We start from the raw sequence: 26,514 nt of genomic DNA on the forward strand, positions 1-26,514 counted from the left end.
GAACAAGTTGCCTTTTCAAGTCATGTTGTGCTTTGATCATTTCCCTTGCAGCTGCACTCATATGACCAACTTCTGATTCTGTCTAATTAAACTTAAAAAAGAACTCAAGCATGTAGTGAACAATGTACTAAAACCTTCCACGATATTTTTTTGCCGCCCACTTCTTGCATCTCCAACAAGATATGCTTACCATAGGACAGGTGTGAGCTAATCAGTCTGGAGAAATCCAGAACAAAGAGGTACAATTTTCAAATCGGCACATTGAAAAGTGAAATCAGGAAACACTTTTATTTAGGTATGAGTTGTGAAAATCTGCAACAATCCCCCCCCCCCCCCCCCCAAAGGTTCTGGTAGCTAATTCAATAGAAAATAATATATGACAACAAAATAGACCCATAACAAAAGCAACTTTTGTAATTAGGCATCCAAGTCCACACATTGATGGCTTCGTGGGTGATAAGTACAGGTCATTCTGCCATAACATGCGTTTCTTTAATGCAAATTTGCTGTAATATTTTGGAACTTTGGAAAAAAAAAGTCAAACCAACAGCAGTTTTAAAAGGGAGAAGAGCAGACAAAGGAAGCACATGGTGGGGACAGTGCAGGAGAGAGAGAGAGAGACAGAGACAGAGACAGAGAAACTACACAGTTACTGTCTTTGCTGTTTTTGAATTCATGTGTCGCTGGACATCGAAGTGCATCTGGGAAAATTAACAAACAGTGAATTTCACAACTAATCTTGGAGGAACTGGTTTGGGCGAAGTTCACAACACAGAATCAGATAAGTTAATTGTTGTTTAAGTCTGTCCAAGAGAAAGGCTGCAGTAGTGAGTACAGTGGGTTCTTTCTTGATTACATGTTTTTGGAGATAAGTATCTTGATTAAAGTTAAAATATAATCCATAGCTATTAATTTAATCTGGTGCAGTGTTTTGTAGAGAAATAAGACGGTGTTATTTTCTGGGTCTGTAGATTGTGAAGGAGCAAAAATGGCCTTTGCACTGATATGTACTTCTTGTCAGATGTGGGAGTTTAAAGACAGTTTAAGGGTTATTGCGGATCATATCTGCCATAAATGCTGTTGGATGTGAATCTTATCAGATCGAGTGGATCAGTTGGAGAGACAGATAGAAGCGATGAGGAAATTGCAAAAGCAACAGTATGTGATGGATGGCAGTTTTAGAAAGGGGGCAAAGTCTCAGATACAGTCACATAGATGGGTTAGCTACAGGAAAGGTAAGAGAGGTAGGCACCTAGGGCAGGAGTCTTTTGTGGATATACCCATTTCAAACAGATATGCTCTTGTGGAAAATGTAGGGGGTGATGGATTCTCAGGGGAACATAGCACGAAAAGCCAAGTTTCTGGTATTGAGACTGGCTCTAATGCAACGAGGGGTACGTCGGCTTCCAAGAGATCAATTGTATGAGGGGATTCTGTAGTCCGAGGTACAGACAGATCTTTCTATGGCCAGCAGAGAAAAAGTAGAATGGTGTGTTGTTTTCCTGGTGCCAGGATCAAGGATATCTCAAAGAGGGTGCTCACGGGGGAGAGGGGCCAGGAAGAGGTCATTGTCCATATTGGAACCACCAATATAGGAAGGGAAAAGGTTGAGAATCTGAAAGGAGATTACAGAGAGTTAGGCAAAAATTTAAAAAGGAGGTCCTCAAGGGTAGTAATATCTGGATTACTCCCAGTGCTGCGAGCTAGTGAGGGAAGGAATAGGAGGATAGAGCAGACGAATGCATGGCTGAGGAGCTGGTGTATGGGAGATGAACTCAGCCCATGGTTAGGACTGGGATATCATAGCAATTACAGAAACATGGCTTAGGGATGGGCAGGACTGGCAGCTTAATGTGCCAGGATACAAATACGACAGGAAGGATAGAAAGGGAGGCAAGAGAGGAGGGGGAGCAGCATTTTTGATAAGAAGAAGGATATTCCCGGAAATACATCCAGGGAAGTTATTTGGGTGGAACTGAGAAATAAGAAAGGGATGATCACCTTGTTGAGATTGTATTATAGACCCCCTAATAGTCAGAGGGAAACTGAGAAACAAACTTGTAAGGAGATCTTAGCTATCTGTAAGAAATATAGGGTAGTTATGTTAGGAGATTTTAACTTTCCAAACATCGAACATGGGACTGCCATAGTGTTAAAGGTTTAGATGGAGAGGAATTTCTTAAGTGCATACAAGACAATTTTCTGATTCAATATATGGATGTACCTACAAGAGAAGGTGCAAAACTTGACCTACTCTTGGGAAATAAGGCAGGGCAGGTGACTGAGGTGTCAGTGGGGGAGCACTTTGGGGCCTGCGACCATAATTCTATTCACTTTGAAATAGTGATGGAAAAGGATAGACCAGATCTAAAAATTGAAGTTCTAAATTGGAGAAAGACCAATTTTGACAGCAAGAACTTTCAAAAGCTGATTGGAGGCAGATGTTCGCAGGTGAAGGGACGGCTGGAAAATGGGAAGCCTTCAGAAATGAGATAACAAGAATCCAGAGAAAGTATATTCCTGTAAAGTTGAAAGGGAAGGCGGGTAGGATTAGGGAATGCTGGATGACTAAAGAAATTGAGGGTTTGGTTAAGAAAAAGAAGGAAGCATATGTCAGGTATAGACAGGATAAATTGAGTGAATCCTTAGAAGAGTATAAAGGAAGTAGGAGTATACTTAAGAGGGAAATCAGGAGGGCAAAAGGGGGACAAGAGATAGCCTTGGCAAATAGAATTAAGGAGAATCCAAAGGGTTTTTACAAATATGTTGAGGACAAAAGGGTAACTAGGGAGAGTATAGGGCCCCTCAAAGATCAGCAAGGCAGCCTTTGTGTGGAGCCACAGAAAATGGGGGAGATACTAAATGAATATTTTGCATCAGTATTTACTGTGGAAAGGGATATCGAAGATATAGACTGTAGGGAAATAGATGGTGACATCTTGCAAAATGTCCAGATTACTAAGGAGGAAGTGCTGGATGTCTTGGAACGGTTAAAGGTGGATAAATCCCCAAGGCCTGATCAGGTGTACCCGAGAACTCTGTTGGAAGTTAGAGAAGTGATTGCTGGGCCTCTTGCTGCAATATTTGTATCATCGATAGTCACAGGTGAGGTGCCGGAAGACTGGAGGTTGGCAAACATGGTGCCACTGTTTAAGAAGGGCGGTAAAGACAAGCCAGGGAACTATAGACCGGTGAGCCTGACCTCGGTGGTGGGCAAGTTGTTGGAGGGAATCCTAAGGGACAGGATGCATACGTATTTGGAAAGGCAAGGACTGATTAGGGATAGTCAACGTGGCTTTTTGCGTGGGAAATCATGGCCCACAAACTTGACTGAATTTTTTGAAGAAGTAACAAAGAAGATTGATGAGGGCAGAGCAGTAGATGTGATCTATATGGACTTCAGTCAAGTGTTCAACAGGGTTCCCCATGGGAGACTGATTAGCAAGGTTAGATCTCATGGAATACAGGGAGAACTAGCCATTTGGATACAGAACTGGCTCAAAGGTAGAAGATAGAGGGTGGTGGTGGAGGGTTGTTTTTCAGACTGGAGGCCTGTGACCAGTGGAGTGCCACAAGGATCGGTGCTGGGTCCTCTACTTTTTGTCATTTATATAACTGATTTGGATGCGAGCATAAGAGGTACAGTTAGTAAGTTTGCAGATGACACCAAAATTGGAGGTGTTGTGGACAGCAAAGAGGATTACCTCAGATTACAACAGGATATGGACCAGATGGGCCAATGAGCTGAGAAGTGGCAGATGGAATTTAATTCAGATAAATGCGAGGTGCTGCTGTTTGGGAAAGCAAACCTTAACAGGACTTATACACTTAATGGTAAGGTACTAGAGAGTGTTGCTGAACAAAGAAACCTTGGAGTGCAGGTTCATAGCTCCTTGAAAGTGGAGTCGCAGGTAGATAGGATAGTGAAGAAGGCGTTTGGTATGCTTTCCTTTATTGGTCAGAGTATTGAGTACAGGAGTTGGGAGGTCATGTTGCGGCTGTACAGGACATTGGTTAGGCCACTGTTGGAATATTGTGTGCAATTCTGGTCTCCTTCCTGTCGGAAAGATGTTGTGAAACTTGAAAGGGTTCAGAAAAGATTTTCAAGGGTGTTGCCAGGGTTGGAGGATCTGAGCTATAGGGAGAGGCTGAACAGGCTGGGGCTGTTTTCCCTGGAGCGTCGGAGGGGTGATCTTTAGAGGCTTACAAAATTATGAGGGACACGGATAGGATAAATAGACAAAGTCTTTTCCCTGGGATCGGGGAGTCCAGAACTAGAGGGCATAGGTTTAGGGTGAGAGGGGAAAGATATAAAAGAGACCAAAGGGGCAACCTTTTCACACAGAGGGTGGTACGTGTATGGAATGAGCTGCCAGAGGAAGTGGTGAAGGCTGGTACAGTTGCAACATTTAAGAGGCATTTGGATGGGAATATGAATAGGAAGTGTTTGGAGGGATATGGGCTGGGTGCTGGCAGGTGGGACTTGATTGGGTTGGGATATCTGGTCGGCACAGGCGGGTTGGACTGAAGGGTCTGCTTCCATTCTGTACATCTCTATGACTCTATAACACGATTGACAAATTAGGGACTCTGTTTCACAAGTGCGTGTATTGGCTGTAATGCAATTGCATCACCAACACTTTAAGCACCGTTTCTTAAGCACAATTTTGCTCTAAAGCGGGATTGCACAGGAATACAACGATCACATTACGGAAGAACTACTGTAAGAACCCGCAAAAGTAGGAGCAGAATAGGTCAGTCAACCCCTCAAGCCTGCTCCGGTATTCAAGAAGATCCTGGTTGACTTGTTCATGTTTTGAATTCCATATTCTGATCCACCTTTGATAAACATTGATTTAATTGTCTAACAAGAATCTTCTTATCTACTTAATAATATTCAATGACCCCCATCTCCACTGCCTTCTGAGGCAGAAGGTTCGAAAGTCGCACAACAACCTGAGAGAGAAACACTCTCCTCATTGCTTTTCAAAAATGGCAAACATGTTTCAAGCATAATTTTTAAACAGTTCCCTCTAATTCTTGACTCATCCCAAGATGAAAAATCAGGCAGAATCTTATAGAAGCTTGAACAATATGTGCTTTGATAAGATTCATGGCAGAATAATGGGACAAGTCCAGTGAGACCCATCTCCATGTCTGGACCACACATTTTATGCATCTGATGGGTTTTAAAGTGAGTTTTTCACAAGGGAGTCTTGAATAGCCTATTAAAAGGGATTAATGCTTGTTAAACACCTTATTAACTGCACATCTCACCTCATTAATATGCATCTTCCTAGCTTAGCAAACAGCCGAACAAACTACACATCGAACAGTCACATCATGGAAGTCAGAGTGGGTGCCTGCCAATTACAGTTCACCATTGGCAGCAAGGAGCCTCCCTATTGCTCAGCACAAACCAGCATCTCAGGGCACGATCCATGGGTATTAGCCACATGCATCCTTAATCTAAAGACTTTGGTATCCAAGTTCTGCAAATACATCAGGATCCTCCTACCATCTCTTTAGTGCACTGGCAAAATACTTAGGAAGCACAGAGTAGTGATGCAGGATGCTGCAGCAACGAGCATCCAAAGGCTGCTGTTGAAAGAACACTTTGTGCACAGGCTCACAGATTGGACCAGGCTACATCTCAACAAGACTTGCTTGCTCTCTCAGCATTCATCCAATTTGTATCGGCCTGGATGCTCACAGCATCATTGCCTTGTCTTGCCATGCCTTGCTGTGCCATGCCTGTTTTACATTGGCACAGAACCAGAGTTATCACTATACTCGTTTAATGGGCACTTTTGCACAGACAAGTGATTTTTGTATTTTTCTGGGCTGGGATGGACATATCTTGCTGCAGAGGAGAAAGTGAGGACTGCAGATGCTGGAGATCAGAGTTGAGAGTGTGGTGCTGGAAAGGCACAGCAGGTCAGGCAACATCCGAGGAGCAGGAGAATCATCATTTTGGGTAAAAGCCCTTCATCTGAAAGGGCTGATGAAGGGATTTTGCCTGAAACATCGAACAGCTTGCTGCATAGCATACCATGAGGTCAATCGAACACTTACAGCATGTATCAACAAACTGCAAAGCAAAGACACTACATGTGCATTCAACCAACTAACCATGTTGTTAGATGCACACAGGTTTGTCAGCAGACAAATCCAAAGTAGAGGGAGGAGAGCTATTGGTTGGGGGTCCCAACATGCACACAGTCCAGGGGCTTGACCACAGTCAGTTGTCCACTTGGGACAGGCATGATCAGGGGCTTTCGGTCTGGGGAGTTGTGAGCAGTCAGGCTGGTAGGGCCATCACAGTCAGCAAAATTATGCATCATCAGTAAGGGGGCTGCAGTGGTCAGGGGTCTGGTCAGTCATGTCTCGCGGCAGCCTGAAGTTGGTCAGAGGCTTGGGATGCATACAGTCCTAGGAAGGTCTGTGCATTGATCATTTCTAAAAGAATGAGGAAGGTATCAGGGTTCACAGCCAAAAGGTTGGGGCAGGGGCATTCGTTAAAGCTGAGGGAAGAAACACAGCCACGTGTTGAGGACAAGAAAGGACAGTGACAGGAAAAAACAGCACATATAGAAATAAGTGGAACAGCGTTGGAAGGCATAGTAGGCAATGGGTGTCAGTGATGACCCACTGTGACCTCCATAGGGGAGCACAGATGGCATCATTAAGGTGTGAAGTGTAAAGGATTCAGGGATATAGGGAGCACTGTTAGAGGCAAAATATAACAAGTGAGGACTGCAGATGCTGGAGATCAGAGTCAAGACTGTGGTGCTGGAAAAGCACAGTTGGTCAGGCAGCATCCAAGGAGCAGGAGAATCAATGTTTTGGACAAAAGCCCTTCATTAGGTTTCCGGTGTCTGGCATTCAGAATGGGCTCTGCAGTAATGGTGTCCACTGATGCATGCATTCCCTGCTATCACTTGCTGTGTTCCACATGCAAAATGCAACTGGAAAATGGCTGGGATAATGCCCAGAGTTCGTGGAATCAGTGTCAGTTTGATGAGCGAAAATGTAGAATCCAACATCTGCTGGGGCAATACATGAAACATTTGACTGCAAACTCCAGTTACAATTAATTTCCATCCTTTATTCATGCATTTGCAATGCAAGCAGCGTGAACATGTTTTGGCTTCAAATGCTGGTCAAAAGCAATTTGTTAAATATCATTGGTGCTTGCAAATCTAACACTGCTACTAAATTCTGCATTATTCAAATGCCAATGACTTAAAAAAGGCAAATGTGAGCGAAAAGCATCCCATCACTTCTGAAACTTAAAGGGTGCTGTGAGATGAGGTCTATCATTTCAATATGTTTCATGTAAATATGATGATGACCCGAATGAATGCAATGAAAAGTTTAATGGTTGATGTGAGTATGTGAAAGGGAGGTGATCAGGGTGGATCAGGCACTTCCTTTCTGATGTGATGTATTGGTTACTCTGCTGTGGTGGCATCTTCCCCAAGCTGGCGCCCATACTGCAACCAGGGCTCGGAGTGGACAGGTGAAAGGGCTGTTGTAGCCATAGCTGCTCGAACCTACCAGGATTTAGGGGATTCGGTGCCTCCAGTATACTTGGACAGTGGGTGCCTCATTATCCTGGCATAATTGGAGCAGGTAACGAGTCAATGTGATAGATGCTGAGGGACTGGGGGAATGGGATCAGTCTTCTGGGGAGGAGGACACCATTGTAATTGAAGAAGCTCTCCTTGTGTGTGGCAGATCTGAACATTATCAGTGCTTCCAGCCAGAAAAGACTTGATTGATACCTGGTTCCAGCGGAAGCCATAGGATGTAGCAGATGACCATGGAATTTACAATAATCATTGTGTGAACTCTATTATTTTCTTTGTGTTTGCTTTCTCTGACTGCCAATGAAAGCTCACATTGTGAATTGTCTAAATGCTTGCCAATGTGTGATGTCTCTCTACAGGACAACAATAAAATGTGGGTGTCCAGTGGGCATGGAGACAAGGTGGCAGTGACTTGGAGATGGCAGTTAGATAGAATGTAGCAAAGGACAAGGTAAACCATGTGACCTGATGGTTAAGCAGTAACTCGAGTGAAAGAATGGGATTGTTTTGCAAGGGACATCCACCATGTCAGCAATGTGTTGTAATCTGCATGGCCTTGTGCCTGCTGTACTACTGTGTTGCAAGTGAGGGGCAAGGACAGATTATCGGGGTGCACAGCAGCCTTTTACAAGTGGTCAGCACCAGTGATGGCAGTCTTCCAGCAGATATGCATTCACTGGCAAGTCGAGTCAGGAATAACACATAGTAAAATGGGACTAGAATCAGATGAAAGGGTGTGGTAGGTAGTTAATGAGGTGAATTTGTTAAGATTATTGCCTTCTTGGAACAGTAACAGGGAGAATTCCAGATAAAATAACACCATTGATCTGTGTTCACAGCAATTTTGCTCAGTCTTCCATGAAGGACTTTCCTTTCTCAAACTGTCCCTCTTACCTGAGGTGTGGCAACACTCAGGTGAAACTCCCATCAGTCATTTCTCTCCTGTGAGACAGAGACCATGATCTGGTAGGATAATGGCAACTTTACCATTACTTTATACTCGAATTCTCATAATCCATAAACATGTGTTTTTCCAACCATATATCTGTGCTATCTGCAAATTCAGCTATTATACCTTTGCTCCACTCATCTAAGTAATTGGTATGAAGTGTAAAAAACTGTAAAAAACTCAGACCCTGCAGACTCATCACATACTGCCAATCAGAAGTAGACCCACTTATGCATTCTCTCTGTTTCTGTCGATCTATGCATGATAATATGTTTTGCCAAGATAGCTGGAGTGCACTGCAGAATGGTGTTAGGACAGTGTGTTTTATGCCAATATCAGCTGTAGTAGTTCATATGGACCAAGCCTTCTTGTCTTGGTCACACTTGATGTGGACTATAGCACCTCATGCTAAATAACTCATTGTGTCTTTCCCACTCGAATGGAGAGAGATGCCTATGATTCATTGTGAATAATGGCCAATCACCATTAATGCAAAACTGCCAATCCCGAGTCTATGAGATTAATAATAAGCATAATTGAGGGCAGTAGTGTATTTGTGTCCAAACTGATTCATTGGTACCAAGCCTCAGGCGACTGACTGTGTGGAGTTTGCACGTTCTCCCCGTGTCTGCGTGGGTTTCCTCCGGGTGCTCCGGTTTCCTCCCACAGTCCAAAGATGTGCAGGCCAGGTGAATTGGCCATGCTAAATTGCCCATAGTGTTAGGTAACGGGTAAATGTAGATGTAGGGGTATGGGTGGGTTACGCTTCGGCGGGGCGGTGTGGACTTGTTGGGCCGAAGGGCCTGTTTCCACACTGTAATGTAATGTAATGTAATGTAATCTATGATACCAAGACTTGAGTGCGAATTATTCAAAAAGGCGTTTCACAGTTGGTTTCACAACTATTGCCACTGATGCACTCAGATTTGTTTTTTCAGCGTAGCTGTTTCAACTTCCCATGTTACTCCTACACTCTCAATTAGTGCCACAATGTCAAAACCAAACTTAATATCACAACTTATCAAAAAATAATTTCAGAGTTGTCACTGTATTATTCATCACAACAGAACTGAATGGTTCTCTGCAGGTACATGGTCATGCATGCCAGTTTGCAACACAATTTCACCGACATACCTGCACAACAGGGTAGATGTAATCTCAAAAACTCGCCTACTTTCAGTAAAATATGTTAATAAAGACTGATAAATCTGACTATTAAAACAATCATTTGTTGCAAGGTAGCTAATTCACAAATTGTTACAAATGTAAGTATCCATTTAGGAATCCCATGAGTGACGAAAAGCAATCCCCGTATTTTCCTTTATTTTGTCTATTGTCACAATAGCGTTGATCTGCAGCTGAGATGTACGACAGATAATTGTTTGAATGCTTCTCCAGTGCTATTATACTTCAGCAACTTGTAAATAAACAGGAGTTGCTTGGTGATGATTCTTTTCTTTGTTGGAATTGAAGTTGAAAATTTTCTAGGTGAGATTCCAAGCATAAATCTGTGTTGCACAAGTAAACTACTGTATTGATTAACTATGTGTGAGATCATGGAATGCAAAAGAATGTTTTTACTCATATCATACCATACTTAAGGGTAAGAACGAATTACTATTTGTCATCTTCATTCCCTAATTTCAACCAACTAAATTCAGAGACTGGATGACTGTCAGGCAGGAAGGCCTTTGGCCCAAACCACGGCACGAGAGTGGAGAGGAGGAAGGGATGGATTGGAAGAGTCGGTGATGGAAATCAGAAGCCTTGAGATGGGCAAGTGGGAATGTCCAAAGGCTTCACGAGGGTGAAATCGTAAGGATCAGAAGGGAACACTGGAAAGTTCTTCAAACAGATCAGAGACTTTTTGTGAGAAAATGGATAACTTGTGGAGGAAGTTGGAAGCATCAAGTAAAGGAGGTTGGATGGCTCAAGCAGATAATCTAAAGAGTTGGGTAGTGAGGAAATTAGTGAGATCATTGAAGAAATTCAAACAATATGGGTGAATTGGATTGAATAGGTACTGTCTTCAGCCAGAAAGGCCAAGTGATTTATCCATCTCTTGTGGTTTTCATTGGCCCAGACATCAGTCTCCAGCAGTTTGGTTCATTCCACACAATATTATGAATGAGCTATGTTCAGTAGACACAGGAATGCTATGTGCCCTGGCAACATCTGGACTGTAGTGTTGAGGACTTCTACTGAGGAAGCAGCCATATCTCTGGCCAAACCTACCTACCTACCTGACAATGTGAAAGTCGAGAGTGTAATGCTGGGAAAGCACAGCAGGTCAGGCAGCATTCAAGGAGCAGGACAGTCAACGTTTTGGGCAAAAGCCCTTCATCAGTGCCTAGGTATGTCCTGTCCACTGTAAAGACAATTTTTATTTAGGACTGTAGGCTAAAAATTTCAGAAAGGTATGTTTTAGACCAAGGAAATTGTGCTAGAAGATATTTGCAGTTTTAAAACAAATTACAAAATAAATTGTGAATTACTATGAGTTGCAGATTCATTGTTGTCTTTATGGAGCAGGGAGAGAGAGAAGTTTGTGTTCACAATAATTTTGCTCAGAGACAGTCTTTTGATAGCTTTTTAATCAGTTGTTGCAGGGTCAGGAGGACTCACATAGTAACTACTGAGTGATTTACTCCTGGGCAGATGGGTCTTGTGTGTGAACAAGACAGCAAAAACATTCATCCCATGATCAGAAAGTATCCAGATCTCTCTCTCTCTCTCTCTCTCTTCCTTCAGCAAGAAGCAAAAGAAAATCCCTAGTATCTAGCTACACTCTCTTATATTATTCTCTGAATTGCTCCCTCTGCTAATCACCTTGCAGAAGGAAAAGAAGAGGAAAAATGCCTTTAAAGGCACTGCAAGTATGAAAAGAATCCTTAACCAGTGAATGACAGATGCAAGAAACAGCCTTGTGAAAAGAGACACTATTTCCTGCAGTATGAGGATGGAGTGCAGATTACTTGGACCATCACTAGCTCAAGATGCACAAAATAGCTGTCAATTTTAATTTTTTGACCAAGCGGTTAAGTTTCGATTGCTTAAAGCATTACCTTGGGAATGCCCAAGGTGAGTGTAGCCATCTCAATTACTCATTTCTTGAACAAGGTATAATTTGTGTATAAATTCCATTTGCCTGCATAAAACATGGTCCTGTATTATACATTACTTATATATTCTTGGTGGACATACCACTAATCTCATAACTCTTGCATGCTTCCAATATGTAGATGGTTTGCTTGTGATATTTCAGTCCATAGCTACATCAAAGAATTTCTTCACACAGTTTAATAAACTTCATCCTGCACTCAAATGTGGCATTGAAATGGGACAATTCAATGAGCTCTCTTTCCTTAATGCATTAGTTAAGAAGTCTGACAACGGGTTCTCTACTATCATCTACTGAAATCGCACATTCACTGGTCAATATGTATTTTCATATTCTTATAGTCCCAAGGGAGAGAAAATAAATCTTATTGGCAACCTTGAGAATAGAACCCTAGCCATTTGCTTACCATGTAAATTTGATCCTGAGATAGAGCACGACAAAACAAGCTGCCTGCTAATGGACACCCTGACTGTTTCATGACTCATTATATATTGCAAAACCTCATGGAAGGGCCAGTGTCCACCACCTTTGGCTGTGAGTGGTGCCCAGTCTATATCAGATTACCATGGAAAGGGAAGCTCTCTCAAACATTTGAACAACTTGTGATTCTAGCTGTCACACACAGATACTGTGCTGTAAACACATGCATGGTTCCCTCCATTACCAAGATGCTGCTGACAAGCCAAAAAGACATTTGCTTTCCACGCAAATGAGTAAAGTGATGCATGAGTTTCAGTACTGGTGTAGTGCCAAGTATGTGGCCATATGTCCCAATGACTAGTGAACCATATCAAGCAACATGTATTGTCGAAAATTCACTGCTGGCAGCATGCTCCTTGTACTTAACTAGCTGGTGTTAACAAGCCTCAGAAAAGTACATCCACCATTAGATGTGATTCTGATATTCAAAATCGTTGATTAATTGATCCGGACTGAGATAAACTTTACAGAGGAAGCTCATTTAAGATCTGTAGCCAGGCTCACAGTGTGACACTCTATATGTGCTAGAGGCTACACACATAAATACACAAGTCCCTGTTTCATGTCGACAAAAAGAATTTGTCCATACAATTGCACCTTTTTGAAAAAGTGGTCTTGAAGACAACCAAACTCTGCTGCATCCCCATGGAAACTCCTGAACAATCAGAATCTATCTACCTGAGAATTAAGAATGACAGTGAACTGTTCTTGCTGCATCTCCAGCCAATGATGCTCAAAACAATCTGCACCCCTGTCTCCGGCTATAAAATAATGTCTATTTATTCAAGTCAGTTTCCTGCTACCTAATTCTGATCAGTGAAAGACGAGAAGATTGAACGTCTTGTCTTCGTGCAGCAACATTTGTTTCTTCATTCGGGGGAAGTGGGCTTCACTGGCTGGGATAGAATTTAATGCCCTCCCTAATTCTCCTGAGAAAATTATGGCGAACAGCTTTCTTGAAAGTTGCAGACTGTTTGGTATCGATAGACCCATAGTACGCGGAAGGCAGTTCCAGGATTTTGACTCAATGACAGCAAAGCAATGGAGATGGATTTCCAAGAGAGAATGGTGAGTTGCTTGGAGAAGACCTTGCTGGTGGTGGTGATATGCTGGTGGGCGGCACGGTGGCACAGTGGTTAGCACTGCTGCCTCACAGCGCCTGAGACCCGGGTTCAATTCCTGCCTCAGGCGACTGACTGTGTGGAGTTTGCACGTTCTCCCCGTGTCTGCGTGGGTTTCCCCCGGGTGCTCCGGTTTCCTCCCACAGTCTAAAGATGTGCAGGGCCAGGTGAATTGGCCATGCTAAATTGCCCATAGTGTTAGGTAAGGGGTAAATGTAGATGTAGGGGTATGGGTGGGTTACGCTTCGGCGGGGCGGTGTGGACTTGTTGGGCCGAAGGGCCTGTTTCCACACTGTAAGTAATCTAATCTAGATCTAATCTAATCTAATCTAATCTCATGCATCTGCTACCCTTGTTATTCTCGGTGGTAGTGGTTATGAGTTTAGAAGTGCCATCAAAGGAGCCTTGGTGATTTTTTTTGTATATTAAATTGAAAGAAGGACAAAGTAAATGTTGTTTTACTTGGAAGGAATGTTTGAATACTGATCAAGGAAGGGAGTTGATGAAAGGGAAGGTGCTGTATTGTGCACACTTGCACATCTTTCTAGATGTCTGGGATGAGAAATGGATTTATGGGATCATACAAGAGTGATCCAAGACATGGCAGAGAAAGCAATTCTTTCAGAATTCTGAAAGTGGAGATGAGGGAAGGTAAGAGAAAGATATATTTTGTGGTAGCATCATTGAGGAAATGGTGCAGGGTGAAGAATTATATGAGATGGTGGAGTGTAAGAGGAGAATTATAGTGGTTATGGAAGTGAGGGAAAGTGGTGTGAGCTGAAGTGCAGCAAATTCAGAAAAGATATGACAGAAATGGAGAAGCTGGGAGACTGGAATAAAGGAGGTAGGTGGGGAAGAAAACATAATCAAGATAACTGTCTGTTTCAGAGGACCGAATGTGGGCCTTGTCTGACAGCCTACTGTCCGAAAGGGAGATAGAGAAGGCGCAGATGGGAAGGTTAAGAGACAGGGATGGTGCGCGAGTAGGAGAAACTTGTCTGACGCAAACTAATTTTTTTTAAAATTAGTCTGAACATGTATGTACATAGAATGTTACAGCGCAGTGCAGGCCCTTCGGCCCTCGATGTTGCACTGACCTGTGAAAATAATCTGATGCTCATTTAACCTACACCGTTCCATTATTATCCATATATATGTCTAATGCCTATTTAAATGCCCTTAACGTTGATGAGTCTACTACTATTGCAAACAGGCCATTCCATGCCCCTACTACTCAGAGTAAAGAAACTACTCCTAATATCTGTCCTAAATCTATGTCCCCTCATGTTAGCCTTCACCAATTGAGGAAAAAGGTTCTCTCTGTCTACCCTATCTAACCCTCTGATTATCTTATATGTCTAAATTAAGTCACCTCTCAACCTTCTTCTCTTCAATGAAAACAGCCTCTGTTCCCTCAGCCTTTCCTTGTAAGACCTTCCTTCCATACGAGGCAACATCCTAGTAAATCTCCTCTGAACCCTTACCAAAGCTTCCACATCCTTCCTATAATGCAGTGACCAGAACTGTACACAGTACTCCAGGCCTTACCAGTGTCTTGTACAACTGAAGCATGAGCTCGTGGCTCCCAAACTCAATCCCCCAACAATAAATGTCAATACACCATATGTCTTCTTACCAACCCTATCAACCTGGGTGGAAACTTTCAGGGATTTACGCACCAGGACACCAAGGTCTCTCTGTTCATCTACATTGCCAAGAATTTTATCATAAGCCCAGTAGTCTACATTCCTGTTACTTCTTCCAAAGTGAACCACCTCACACATTTCCACATTAAACTCCATTTGCTACTTCTCAGCCCAGCACTGCATCTTACCTATGTCCCTCCGTGACGTTGACCCATGACATTCTTTGGCACTATCCACAACTCTGCCTACCTTAGTGTCATCCGCAAATTTACTAACCCACCCTTCTACATCCACATCCAGATCATTTATAAAAATGACCATCAACAGTTGCCCAAAACAGATCCCTTGTAGCACACCACTGGTAACTAAGCTCCAGGATAAACATTTCCCATCAACCACCATCCTCTTTCAGCTAGCCAATTTCAGATCCAAACCGCTAAATCACCTTCAATCCAGAAACTCCATTTTTTGTGCAATAACCCACCATGTGGAACCTTATCAAACGTCTTACTGTAAGTCCATATACACCACATCAACCACTTTACCTTCATCCACCTGTTTTGTCACCTTCTGGAAGAGCTGAATAAGGTTAGTGAGGCACAACCTATCCTTCACAAAACTGTGTTGACTATCCCTAATCAAATTATTCCTTTCCAGAGGAGGATAAGTTCTATCTCTTATAACCTTTTTCAACACCTTACCCACAACCAAAGTAAGGCTCACTGGCCTATAATTACCAGGGTTGTCCTGACTCCCCTTCTTAAACAGGGAACAATATTTGCTAACCTCCAGCCTTCTGGCACTACTCCTGTCAAAAATGATGACATAAAGATCGAAGCCAAAGGCTCTGCAATCTCCTGCCTGGCTTCCCAGAGAATCCAAGGATAAATCCCATCTGGCCCAGTGGTTGTATCTATTTTCAAATCTTCCAAAACTGCTAAAACCTCCTCTTTGTCAACCTCAAAGATGAAAAGATCCTTCTTTGGTTCGAAATGTAATCACTCTTATTTTAACATGCAGGAGACGATGTTGCACTGTGCATTAGAACACAATAAATAAAAGCTAAGATAAACTCCTGATTCCATGACAAATACTATGAGAAAGAATGGGGGGGGGGGGGGGGGGGGGGAATCATTATATTACATAGTTACTGGGTTTATTTCAACTCATTTACTCCCTACCAGTAAACATACTAAGTAACCATCAGGCCAAAATAATTTCTCATTTCTCTAGAGGTTCTGAAATAATATAAGGTCCCTAATTGTTGCAGGTGGTACATTTTCAGTTTTCTTATCTTTCACTAATAGTCTCTTTTTTCTGCTGGAACACTCTAAAACATTTTCACTTGATTGCTATACTTTGATTTTGGTCTTGTTCTTTTCCAAATTGCATCACAAAACAATATCAGTGCTAAGAATCTGCACAAAGTGAGCTCAAACTGACACTGGAGCTAGAAATACGTTTTACTTTAAATATTGCAACCAAAGTTATGATTTTCAACTCTTATTATGTTGCTTTAGTTTCCATTGTGAACCAACAAGACTATTTTGTAAAGGTATATTTAAACTAAAAATGTCCAGCTCTTTCTCACATTCAGTGTGGGATCATAGCCATCCTCTAACAAAGTTATGTGCACATTGACAGTAGTATTTAGATATGATCTGGAGTAATATTTCAGTCAAATCTCATTACAATATGCAAATTGATGCAACAAATAATTTTGAAAGCTATAATTCTTTGTTTTTGAAAGGACTACCTTATTCTGAATGCCAGATGTATTATTTTATGGTTCTGAATCAATTGGAGTTTGGGCGCAACATCAATTATTTGCCATTAAAGGAGAATATATTGCTACTGTGGCTTTGGAACATAAATGCAATTGAAACCAATACAAATCACAATACAATGTGCTGAATACCAAGTTATAAAGAATAAATAAAACTTTTTCAGAGAATCATCAATGGAAGAGCAAGGGCTTAAATCGTAATGACTTTAAAGAATGTGAAAATGGAACCATTAACCTCAAGGCAAAGAAAATAGATGTTGCATTAAAAGTAAATATTTAAAAGAACGTTTTTGACAATAAAATGTTGAATAGGAAATTTCTCAGTGGTATTTAAACTGTGTTGACTATCTCTTATCAAATTATTCCTTTCCAGATAAGGATAAATCCTATTATCAAATTATTCCTTTCCAGATAAGAATAAATCCTATCTCTTATAACCTTTTCCAACACCTTACCCACAACCAAAGTAAGGCTCACTGGCCTATAAATACCAGGGTTGTCCTAACTCCCCTTCTTAAACAGGGAACAACATTTGCTATCCTCCAGTCTTCTGGTGCTACTCCTGTCAAAAATGGTGACATAAAGATCGAAGCCAAAGGCTCTGCAATCTCTTCCCTGGCTTCCCAGAGAATCCAAGGATAAATCACATCAATGTTATTTGTATCTCCAATCATATTCCTACAAATTAGAGTAGAAATATCACTTAAGTATACATTATAAAGCTAAGACCATCCCAAACTCATATTGCAATAATTCACAAACTAACAGTTAAAACATTTCTGATTAACAATATGGTAGTACCAAATTGGAATTCAATTGAATCTCAATCAGCCTTAAATTACATAAAGCACAACAGGAGGTCCTTCAGATATTAGTTATAAAACTACTGAAATTCAAATGCCTCATTATTTATTGATAATGTTAATAAGCTAACAAACTGTCTCTCTCCTTTAACTACTTCTTCTTGATTAACTTGGCTGTGCATTCTTCACAGCCAAAAGCCATTTTCTGAGCAAGCCGAGTCTTCTGCCATTACTCTACAAAGCTTGACATGAGAACAAGGGTGAATGTGGTTCCAACTGGGATTCCTGTGACTCCCACACTTTCTGTGAGTATGATTTGGAGATGCCGGTGTTGGACTGGGGTGTACAAAGTTAAAAATCACTCAACACCAGGTTATAGTCCAACAGGTTTAATTGGAAGCACTAGCTTTCGGAGCGCTACTCCTTCATCAGGTGGTTGTGGAGGACACAATTGTAAGGCACAGAATTTATAGCAAAAATTGTATAATTGCTATATATTCTGTGTCTTACAATTGTGTCCTCCACAACACCTGATGATGGAGCGGTGCTCCGAAAGCTAGTGCTTCCAATTAAACCTGCTGGACTATAACCTGGTGTTGAGTGATTTTTAACTTTCTGTGAGTAAACATTATGTTTTACACCTTTCACTGATAACACTGAGACAATGGCAAGTCTTTATAAGGGTATCACAAACTCATAATTGCACTCAGGTTCATATATTTTAAGTCAATAATATTAGAAAAAGGACTCAAGGCACTTGTTTTTAGAGATGCAAGTTTAATCTTGCAAGTTGTCTTTTATCCAATCCAAATATTTCCTATCCATGTTAAGGGGGGAAAGGCTTATGGAACCCAGAATAATTTTCTTTATTCACTCTTGGCACGTGGATAGCGCTGGCTTGTTAACATGTGTTGACATCCCCTACTTGCCCTTGAGAAGGTGATGGTGGGCTGTTTTCTTAAACCACTGTAATCCATGTAGATAGGCCCACAATGCCATAAGAGAGAGAATTCCAGGATTTTTACCCAGCAGCAGTGAAGGAAAGGCAATATGTTTCCAAGTCAAGTTGGTGAGTGACTTGGATGGGAACTTGTAGGTGGGTGATGTTCCCGTGCAGCTGCTGCCCTTGGCCTTCTGGTGGAAGTGGTCATGGGGAGAACAGCAGCAAATACAGCAATGTGGGTTGACTTAATTTAGCATATTGCAAAATTGCAACTTCCTAACAATACATTGAGATGCAAAGGTAAAGTCAGGGTCTGCTTGCTTACGTTGAGCTTTTTGCCAATTGTGAGAGGTTAGTATGTCTATTGTATTTGCATGCCTTAAATAATTAGCATATGATGTCTTAAAATTATGTCCTAGCTTCCAGATAAAGTCTAGTGCATGAGAACTTTGTGGTTCCAGACTCAGAATATTTCAAACATGGTGTGCACCAGGTAGTTTTGTGTAGCTGATGTCTCAGGTCAGTGGTTTTGCTTGTTTAAGTCGACAGCACACACAGCAGGGAATCAGGAAAATAATGGCTTGCATGAAGCTCAGCACAGATAAGGCCAATTCATTCATTAGGCAGGTTGTGAAGTAGCAATCATGTCCCCGGTGTTGCGAAGGTTGGACCTGGCCTCGCTGCCGCGGAACGCTCCAAGTAGTTGGACCATTCCATATCACCTGTCCTTCGTAGAGAAAGTTATGAAGAAAAACACCTTTGACCGCTCAGGAAGTGGTCAGCACATAGTGTCCTTGAGATCCTTCGGGAAAAGGAGAGGGCGGATCCTATTGAGCGGTTCCCTGAGCGGACTGTCAAAGTCATTTGGCAGAATGCCTCATCGCCAGAACTTTCCAACAAGCACCAAGACGTGGCTTGGCTGGTAGTGAGAAGGGCTCTGCCTGTGAGATCCTTTATGCAGGCCCGGATTCTGCCCCACCGCACGCTGCACTCAAAGCGGCTGTGGAGGGGATGAGACCGTCACACACCTCCTTCTGGAATGTGCCTACTCAAAGGAAGTCTGGAGATGAATGCAGTGGTGTTTGTCGAGGTTTGTCCCGAGCAGCTCCGTGACGCGGGACTCCGTGCTCTATGGTCTGTTCCCCGGGACGCACACCAAGACAAACATCAACTGTGCCTGGAGGATCATCAACTCGGTCAATGACACTCTTTGGTCTGTCCGAAACCTGTTGCTCTTCCAGCTGAAGAAGTTGACCCCGACTGAGTGTCGCGGACTGGCACATTCCAAGGCCAAGGACTACGTGCTGAGGGACGCGCTGAAGCTTGGGGCAGCAGCCGCCAAGGCACGGCGGGGAAAGACCACCATGTAACGTCTGCCTGTCTTAGAACAGGGGGTGCACGCTGTAAGTGGGCTCCGCTGACGCCTCAGCTAAACATATGGATGTATGATTGGTAAACGTACAGACCTGTATATACAAATGATAAATTCTGATCTCTGTATGCAAAGAAATGGAATGTTTACATATGTATGACATGACCAATTTTACAGATCATCCAAATATTTTATGAATAAAGTATACTTTTGAAATTAAAAAAATCATGGCATTAAAGAGTGTCGAAGGTATGCAGAGCAGAACACAGATGGAACCAGTGTATTGAAGAGTGAAGCAGTGTCCTTGGTGTGGTGAGGGGCGTTTGTGGGGACAATCAGTCAAGGTTAAGAAAATGAAGGGTACAAAGGAAGTGTAAGTACTGTTAAATGAATGTCTATGTCAGAACATTGGCTGGCAGAGTCCTTCCAGGGAGTTTGATTTCACACACACACTTTAATTATCCTGCTAAGAATGACCCTGGTCAACCTCCTACACAATATCTGCAAGGGAGGTCTTGCTGAGCCTCCAACTTCCACACAGTCTGGTGGGTGCAATACTAGACATTAATAACAAACATTCAACAAAGCCTTAACAAAGAAACATATTATCGCTCCCACAAAAAAGAAAATGTCTGTAACTCCCTTATAATCATAATGAGTGCCAAACATGAACCATGCCAGTACATGCAGCTCTCTAATTAGCCTAGTCTCAACAAATAATATTGATGGACAATGAGTAAAGTGAAAACAGTGTTATGTGAATACTTACAAGCAAAATTTAATTTTTAAAAACCAGTTTGACAGAAAAAGTGTGGGCGTAAGACAGAGTGTTCAAGCCCATCTACACTGTCAGCTGATGATGGGTTTCAGCAATGAAAGGGTCCACCCATCATCGAATCACACACGTTAATCATGTGTCCATCACAGAAGTTAAATTGTAATTACATGGGAAACAGCAACTAGAAATCAAATGATGCACTTTCTAGTTCCAATGTCATGAATGGCAAACAATTAACAAAACCCCAGACATCACTTTTCATTTGCATATGATTGTTGAACACATTTGGAATGCCTTAACCAACAAGATCAACAGTTTTTTAAATTTCTATGGCAATTTAATCAAAACTCCAAAGAGGAAAACGTGGTTGAAATCACATGAACAAAGTTGCACAAAATTAAGTTTAAAATTAAGTTTAATTCTGCTATTATAAACCAGAATTATTATGCTGGGTTATAAAACCATAAGACTTTCCCACCATACCCTTGGAATCATTTTCTGCCAAGAACCTCGTGATATCATACAACCTCCTATTACCCTCAGTCAACAGTATGATATCCTCTCCAGCAGACAACATAAAAATGCAATGCATACCTGAGAAACAACTTGTAACTGGAATTTACTGTAAAATAGACTCAAGGACCTTAAAATTTCATTTCAGGTAAGAGGACTACTCAATCCTCTTTTCTCACTCGTCTAGCTTTTTTTTTGGTTCATTTGGTATCAGTGACATTGTTGAGAATCGATAAAAAACATTCATTTCTGCTCAATGTTGCTTATTTTTTTCATCAGTATTCATAAATTCTTGCTTTGAATGAAATTTTATATTCACAACAATATTGTAAGGTTTACTTATTCTTTATTTTCATATCATAATGAACTATGTTAATGCAATATATCAATGCTAACTGTAGCAAGCAACATGAAAACTAAATGGTCTACAATATCTGTTTTCAACTCTTGTGACCTAAATGTAACCTTAAAGTTTTAAATTGAATTTGCTATTCATAAGGGACCAAATTTGAATTTTAGTCCCTGTTGGTGGGGTACAAAAATGGGTATTGGAGTGTAAGCCATCTATTCTACACTGATATGATTTTCCTCTGAAATCAATAGAGTGGAAAAGTGGGTGGAAGCTCCACTACCTCCTATTCTGCATTATCCTCCTCTGAAGTGGAGAAAATAAGCTCAGTTGGTTTGGCAGCTTATTCGTGATGCCAAAATCATGAGTTCAATTCCTGCACTGGCAAAGGCTACTATGAAAAAGTATCCTTCTCTGCCTCAGCTGCAGCGTGGTGACCCACAAGTTAAACTCTGGAATAAGAGTGTAGCCTTCTGGGACTATGGTTATTTCTATCATGTGAAGGTGAATTTCATCCCTCATGAAATGGAATTGTACATTGTTTCTGAATGAACTATGAATTTCATAAATTAAGTGGAATGATTTCTGGTGGCAGTTGAGATCATATCATTATGCCAAATTATAGAGTGTGTGGAATTGTAACTGCAATAATCTTGGCTCTTCAAACACAATGTATCTATCATACCAGCCGTCAAAGTGGATGGATCCCTAGCGTGCCACACAATGAGCTCTTTAGTTCATGTGCATATTTTAATGCATCCAACTACCCTCAATTTCCTCCAACCTTTGTTGTGCATGTTTATTTCTCCCATTCTTCCAACTGGCTTTCAGACACCTTTTCACTTATACCCCATTAGACTTCTTCAAACTACATATACATTGCAGGAAAAATAGTCTTTCCTGTGGTTCAGTATAAACTTCTGACTTGGGAACAACAGTAAAAAATGTGAGTTAGAGGGAATTCACCCCCTGCTGAGTATAGTTTGAACTTTTGCCACATTAGGACTTGAAGCATCAATTGTGTAACTGTACAACAGGTCATTAGGAACTCAAATTAAACAGTGTTGTGATATTTTTGGAAATCATTCCTCCATAAAGCTGTTGCAGGTTGCCTCTTATTCAGTTTTTCCACTACATCATCCTATCATTCAATCTTTTGTCAATAACGAGCACTTTAGGTACAGTTTCCTCAATAATATAAAATTCTTCTCATGCTCCTCCCAGAGATGTTTATCTGCAGACTACATCACATTAAAGTACAGCAGTTTGTGAAAATTCACTTGACAAAATATAAAACCACCATTCAGAATACAGTTATTCTTGCTGTCTGACTGAATTATTGTCAGGAGATTTTTTTACAGGCCACAATATGAATACTAGAACACTTTCCTATAAACGTCTCTAAAAAATCTTTCTTATTTCAAGCCTCTTCCGGAGTGGTAAAGACAATTGTTTGTCTTCTTGTGAAGGTGAGACAGGTACTTCAACGGCTATCTCTCAACTTTTGATTCAATTCTGGTACAGATTCATTAAAAATGTAACTTAAGATGCCTTACACTAGCTAATATTATCAGAGGGATTCAGTATCTTATGTACACATTATATTTTACTCGTGTATTCTTAATTTACAGCCTCTAGCCCATCCTTCAATTTGCTGTATATTATTTAGTCACAGAGCTGTACAGTATGGAAACAGACTCTTTCATGCTGAACAGATATCCCAAATTGAACTCGTCCCACTTGCCAGCATTCAGTCCATATCTATCAAAATCTTTCCTATCCATGTACCCATCCAGATATCTTTTAAACGTTGTAACTGTATCTGCCATCACCACATCCTCTGTAAGCTCATTCCACACATGCACCTCTGTGTGAAAAAGTTACTCCTTAGAACCCTTTTTGATCTTTTTCCTCTCACCTTGAATCAATACTCTCTAGCTTTGGACTCCCCTAGCCTGGGGAAAACACTTTGGCTATTCATCTTATCCATGCCTCCCATGATTTTACAAACTTCTAGCAAGTCAACCCTCAGCCTCCGACATTTCAGGGAAAATAGCCCCAGCCTATCCTGCCTCTCCCTATAGCTTTAACCCTCCAACCGTGGCAACATCCTTGTAAACCTTTTCCAAACCCTTTCAAGTTTCACAACATCCTTCCCATAATTGCATATAATATTTTCTGTATTTATCTTTCTAAACCAGACTGTACTTACATAAATCTAGCCATACCGAGGTTGTACATTGATTTTGCTGTTAGCTTGTTACAATATATAATATAACCCCATTGCCTTTCATTCAGAACATGAAATGTTTCACTCCCCGACAAATAAATTAAATCCAGAGGCAAAAAAAGTTATGATCTTATATTAAGCTACCACCTCATATGCCATGATACTGATGAGTTAAAAGGGGAATCCCATAGCACCTTTGTTGAGAACACCACAGGGAATATTGATAGTGACAGTACCTTAGTAACAAAAGCAAATGCTCAGAATCAATCTATCCATACAGGCAAGAGAATGCAAGTTAGCCAAAGCTGAAAGTGATCTATGGAAAGCACTGCCAGAATAATTCTTTCTTATTGCCTTTGGCTCTACGTCCATTAGAACTCGAAATGTCACACATGATTCAGAAAGAAATAGGAACTATAGACAGTCTCAGTGCGCAAGGTTACTCTTTTTTAATATAATTTACAAGGATTTGGACATAATACCTCGTCAGATAAATACTGTTTCCAGTATACTGACATTTAAAATTCATGGGGTTATTTCTGTCGGTTTGCTTGTTTTTAAGTCAAATCGGGGTTTAACATAATTTTCTTAAGGAACAGTTGGACTTTCAATCGGGGCGAACGAAGCCGAACCTGTTTGCGGCATTCACATAGCGTCTAAAGTCTACGAAAAAAAATTCAACCAACTGGGTATTTAAACCTAGCACTAAAATATCTTGCATTTATCTGTGGCGAATATGATCATTCCAATCCCACCTTGTTACAACCTCGGAATGACTTCAAAATTAAAATAAAAGGACACTTAAAAACTGATGTTTGCTCACTCGGCCACAGAATGTCTGTATCACCGTTACTGTTTAGCCCAAGCGTGAGTTTTAAGGAGCTGATTTTGGCTGAATCCTTTCTGAGTGCAAGAATGAACAATAATATTTCAACACCATTCAGAAAGCCTAGTGGCATTGATGGGAATGTGAACGCTCCTTTTAGCTGATCTCAGGTGAGTTAATGCTAGTTTTCACGCTTTGCTGGATGCTCCTATCGGAAATTGCCCGCAGGTACAGGGCTACTCAGCAGGAGGGAATTGGCCAGCACCTCCTCCCACCTTCAGCAACCCGCAAGTGCAGCGTGCTGAAAAGTTAACGCCACTCAGCGAACCGGCAGAGGCCAGGTAGTCTGCGGGCTTGGGTATCGGTTTATCCCGTCCTGTTAGGAATGCTAAGTCGCAGACCTAACGCAAATGCTGGGATCCTAGCACAATGTAACGCACCCGGACTGTTTGTCTTACTCCCAGCATCAACTGTGGCATCAACTTAACTAATCAAAACTGCCTGCCCAGCTAACATGTCACCAACATCTTACACAGAGCACCCCGCCGCTCTCCGTTCAGGATGTGCTATCCCCAGAGTATCTGAACAAGTGTGTCAAGCTATAAGTTGCCATTTTACCATTGGTGCAACTGCAGCTCCATTAAATTTAGGAGGTAGCGTTTAAAAAAACACACACACGCATGGCGTTTAGTTTATCCAGCCTGTTATTTATGCGCAAAAGTAGTCGAAAAGAACATCTACTGTAAAATATAACAAAACGTGCGCCTCCGCTTTCCCACAATAATTATCCATCAGTTTTTCCAAGAGTTCCCTTTAAAGAAAGCTTTCAGTTTTAACTTTGATGGGGATGTTACATCATACCGCTAATACGTTAACGGAAACCGAGTGGGTTTCTCTAAATCAGAATATATATATATAAAATCACCTGCAGAACATGCGCGTATATAATCTGAACAGAATGGTACCAAGCATGCTTCCTCCTTGAGGCAGACTGTCCTATATAATAAAAGTACTGCAATGGGCCAGAACGATATTTTGTGCCAATTCATTGCACTATTTCGATCAGCCGGAGCTTACATGAGGCACTGCAAATAAACAATAATTAAAAATAAACCACAAGGCATATGCCTGCATCGATCTGCTCCGTTCCACGCAGGCTGCTTCGGGGGAGAGAGAGAGGGGAAGATTGCAGTTTCAGCACTTCGTATTGCAGGATACCGCAGAGCCTGGGAAATGATGGCAATGCCCCCGGCAGCTGCAGAGTGGACCCTGACGGAAAGCATGCCCGGACCTGCTCGCACTGTCGACTCTGGGACTCTGCTTGCCCGGGCTTTGCACAAACTGCTGCTGGGATTTGTCTACTTACGGGATGCTGCCAGTCCCACGCTGCTGCTGCTGCTGCTGATGAAAATCCAGAAAAGCGCCGTTATCCTGCGTGGAAGGAGCCCAAACATGGTCCAGTTCATTCACAGCCCGGTTGGCAAATAATTAAAATACAGGCAAAAAAAAACTAATGATGACAGCCGCTTCTTCCGCCTTCTCAATGCCAGAGTAAATCATAAATAGAGAAATACTGCTGCCAGTGGGGCGACAGCTCTCTCTGTCTCACTCAGTCTCTGGTCTGACTCTCTGATAATAATCCTGTTCCAGCTTCCTCTGTGTGTGTGTGTGTGTGTGTGTGTTGCTGTCTCTCCCTCCAGCCCAGTCTCCCTTAGAGCTCCTGTTTTTTTTTGCACCGGCTGCTGCCACCCACCTCAGCTCAGCTCAGCTCAGCTCAGACACACCGGCTCAGTCAACATCACCAGGAGGGGGAGCCTTGGAAGGGGGGGGGGGGGGGGAAGTGAGGGAGAGAGGAGGAAACAAGCTTCCCGCCCCCTTCCCGCAAAGCCCACCTAGTTTTCCATGCCCCTGAGCCGAAATCACTGTTAATGCGCAGGGGTGGACGGGGAAAGACACCGGTCACCATTCTCCTCCACACCACCCCCCCACTTCCCCAAACAACTAA

The 26,514-nt window shown here is 41.9% G+C and overlaps 1 protein-coding gene across 1 annotated transcript in view; it reads right to left on the reverse strand.

Annotated features, from left to right (window-relative positions):
* The window catches only part of LOC140480594 (contactin-associated protein-like 2), a 2,042,618-nt gene extending 2,016,318 nt beyond the window's left edge, over nucleotides 1-26,300 (reverse strand). The window contains exon 1 of the mRNA XM_072575654.1: nucleotides 25,876-26,300. Within this exon, the coding sequence (XP_072431755.1) occupies nucleotides 25,876-25,975 (100 nt within the window). The 5' untranslated portion in view covers nucleotides 25,976-26,300. The remainder of the gene's footprint in view (nucleotides 1-25,875) is intronic.
* Nucleotides 26,301-26,514: the final 214 nt, after the last annotated feature.

This window comes from Chiloscyllium punctatum, chromosome 8, assembly GCF_047496795.1.
Source record: "Chiloscyllium punctatum isolate Juve2018m chromosome 8, sChiPun1.3, whole genome shotgun sequence".
NCBI lineage: Eukaryota > Metazoa > Chordata > Chondrichthyes > Orectolobiformes > Hemiscylliidae > Chiloscyllium > Chiloscyllium punctatum.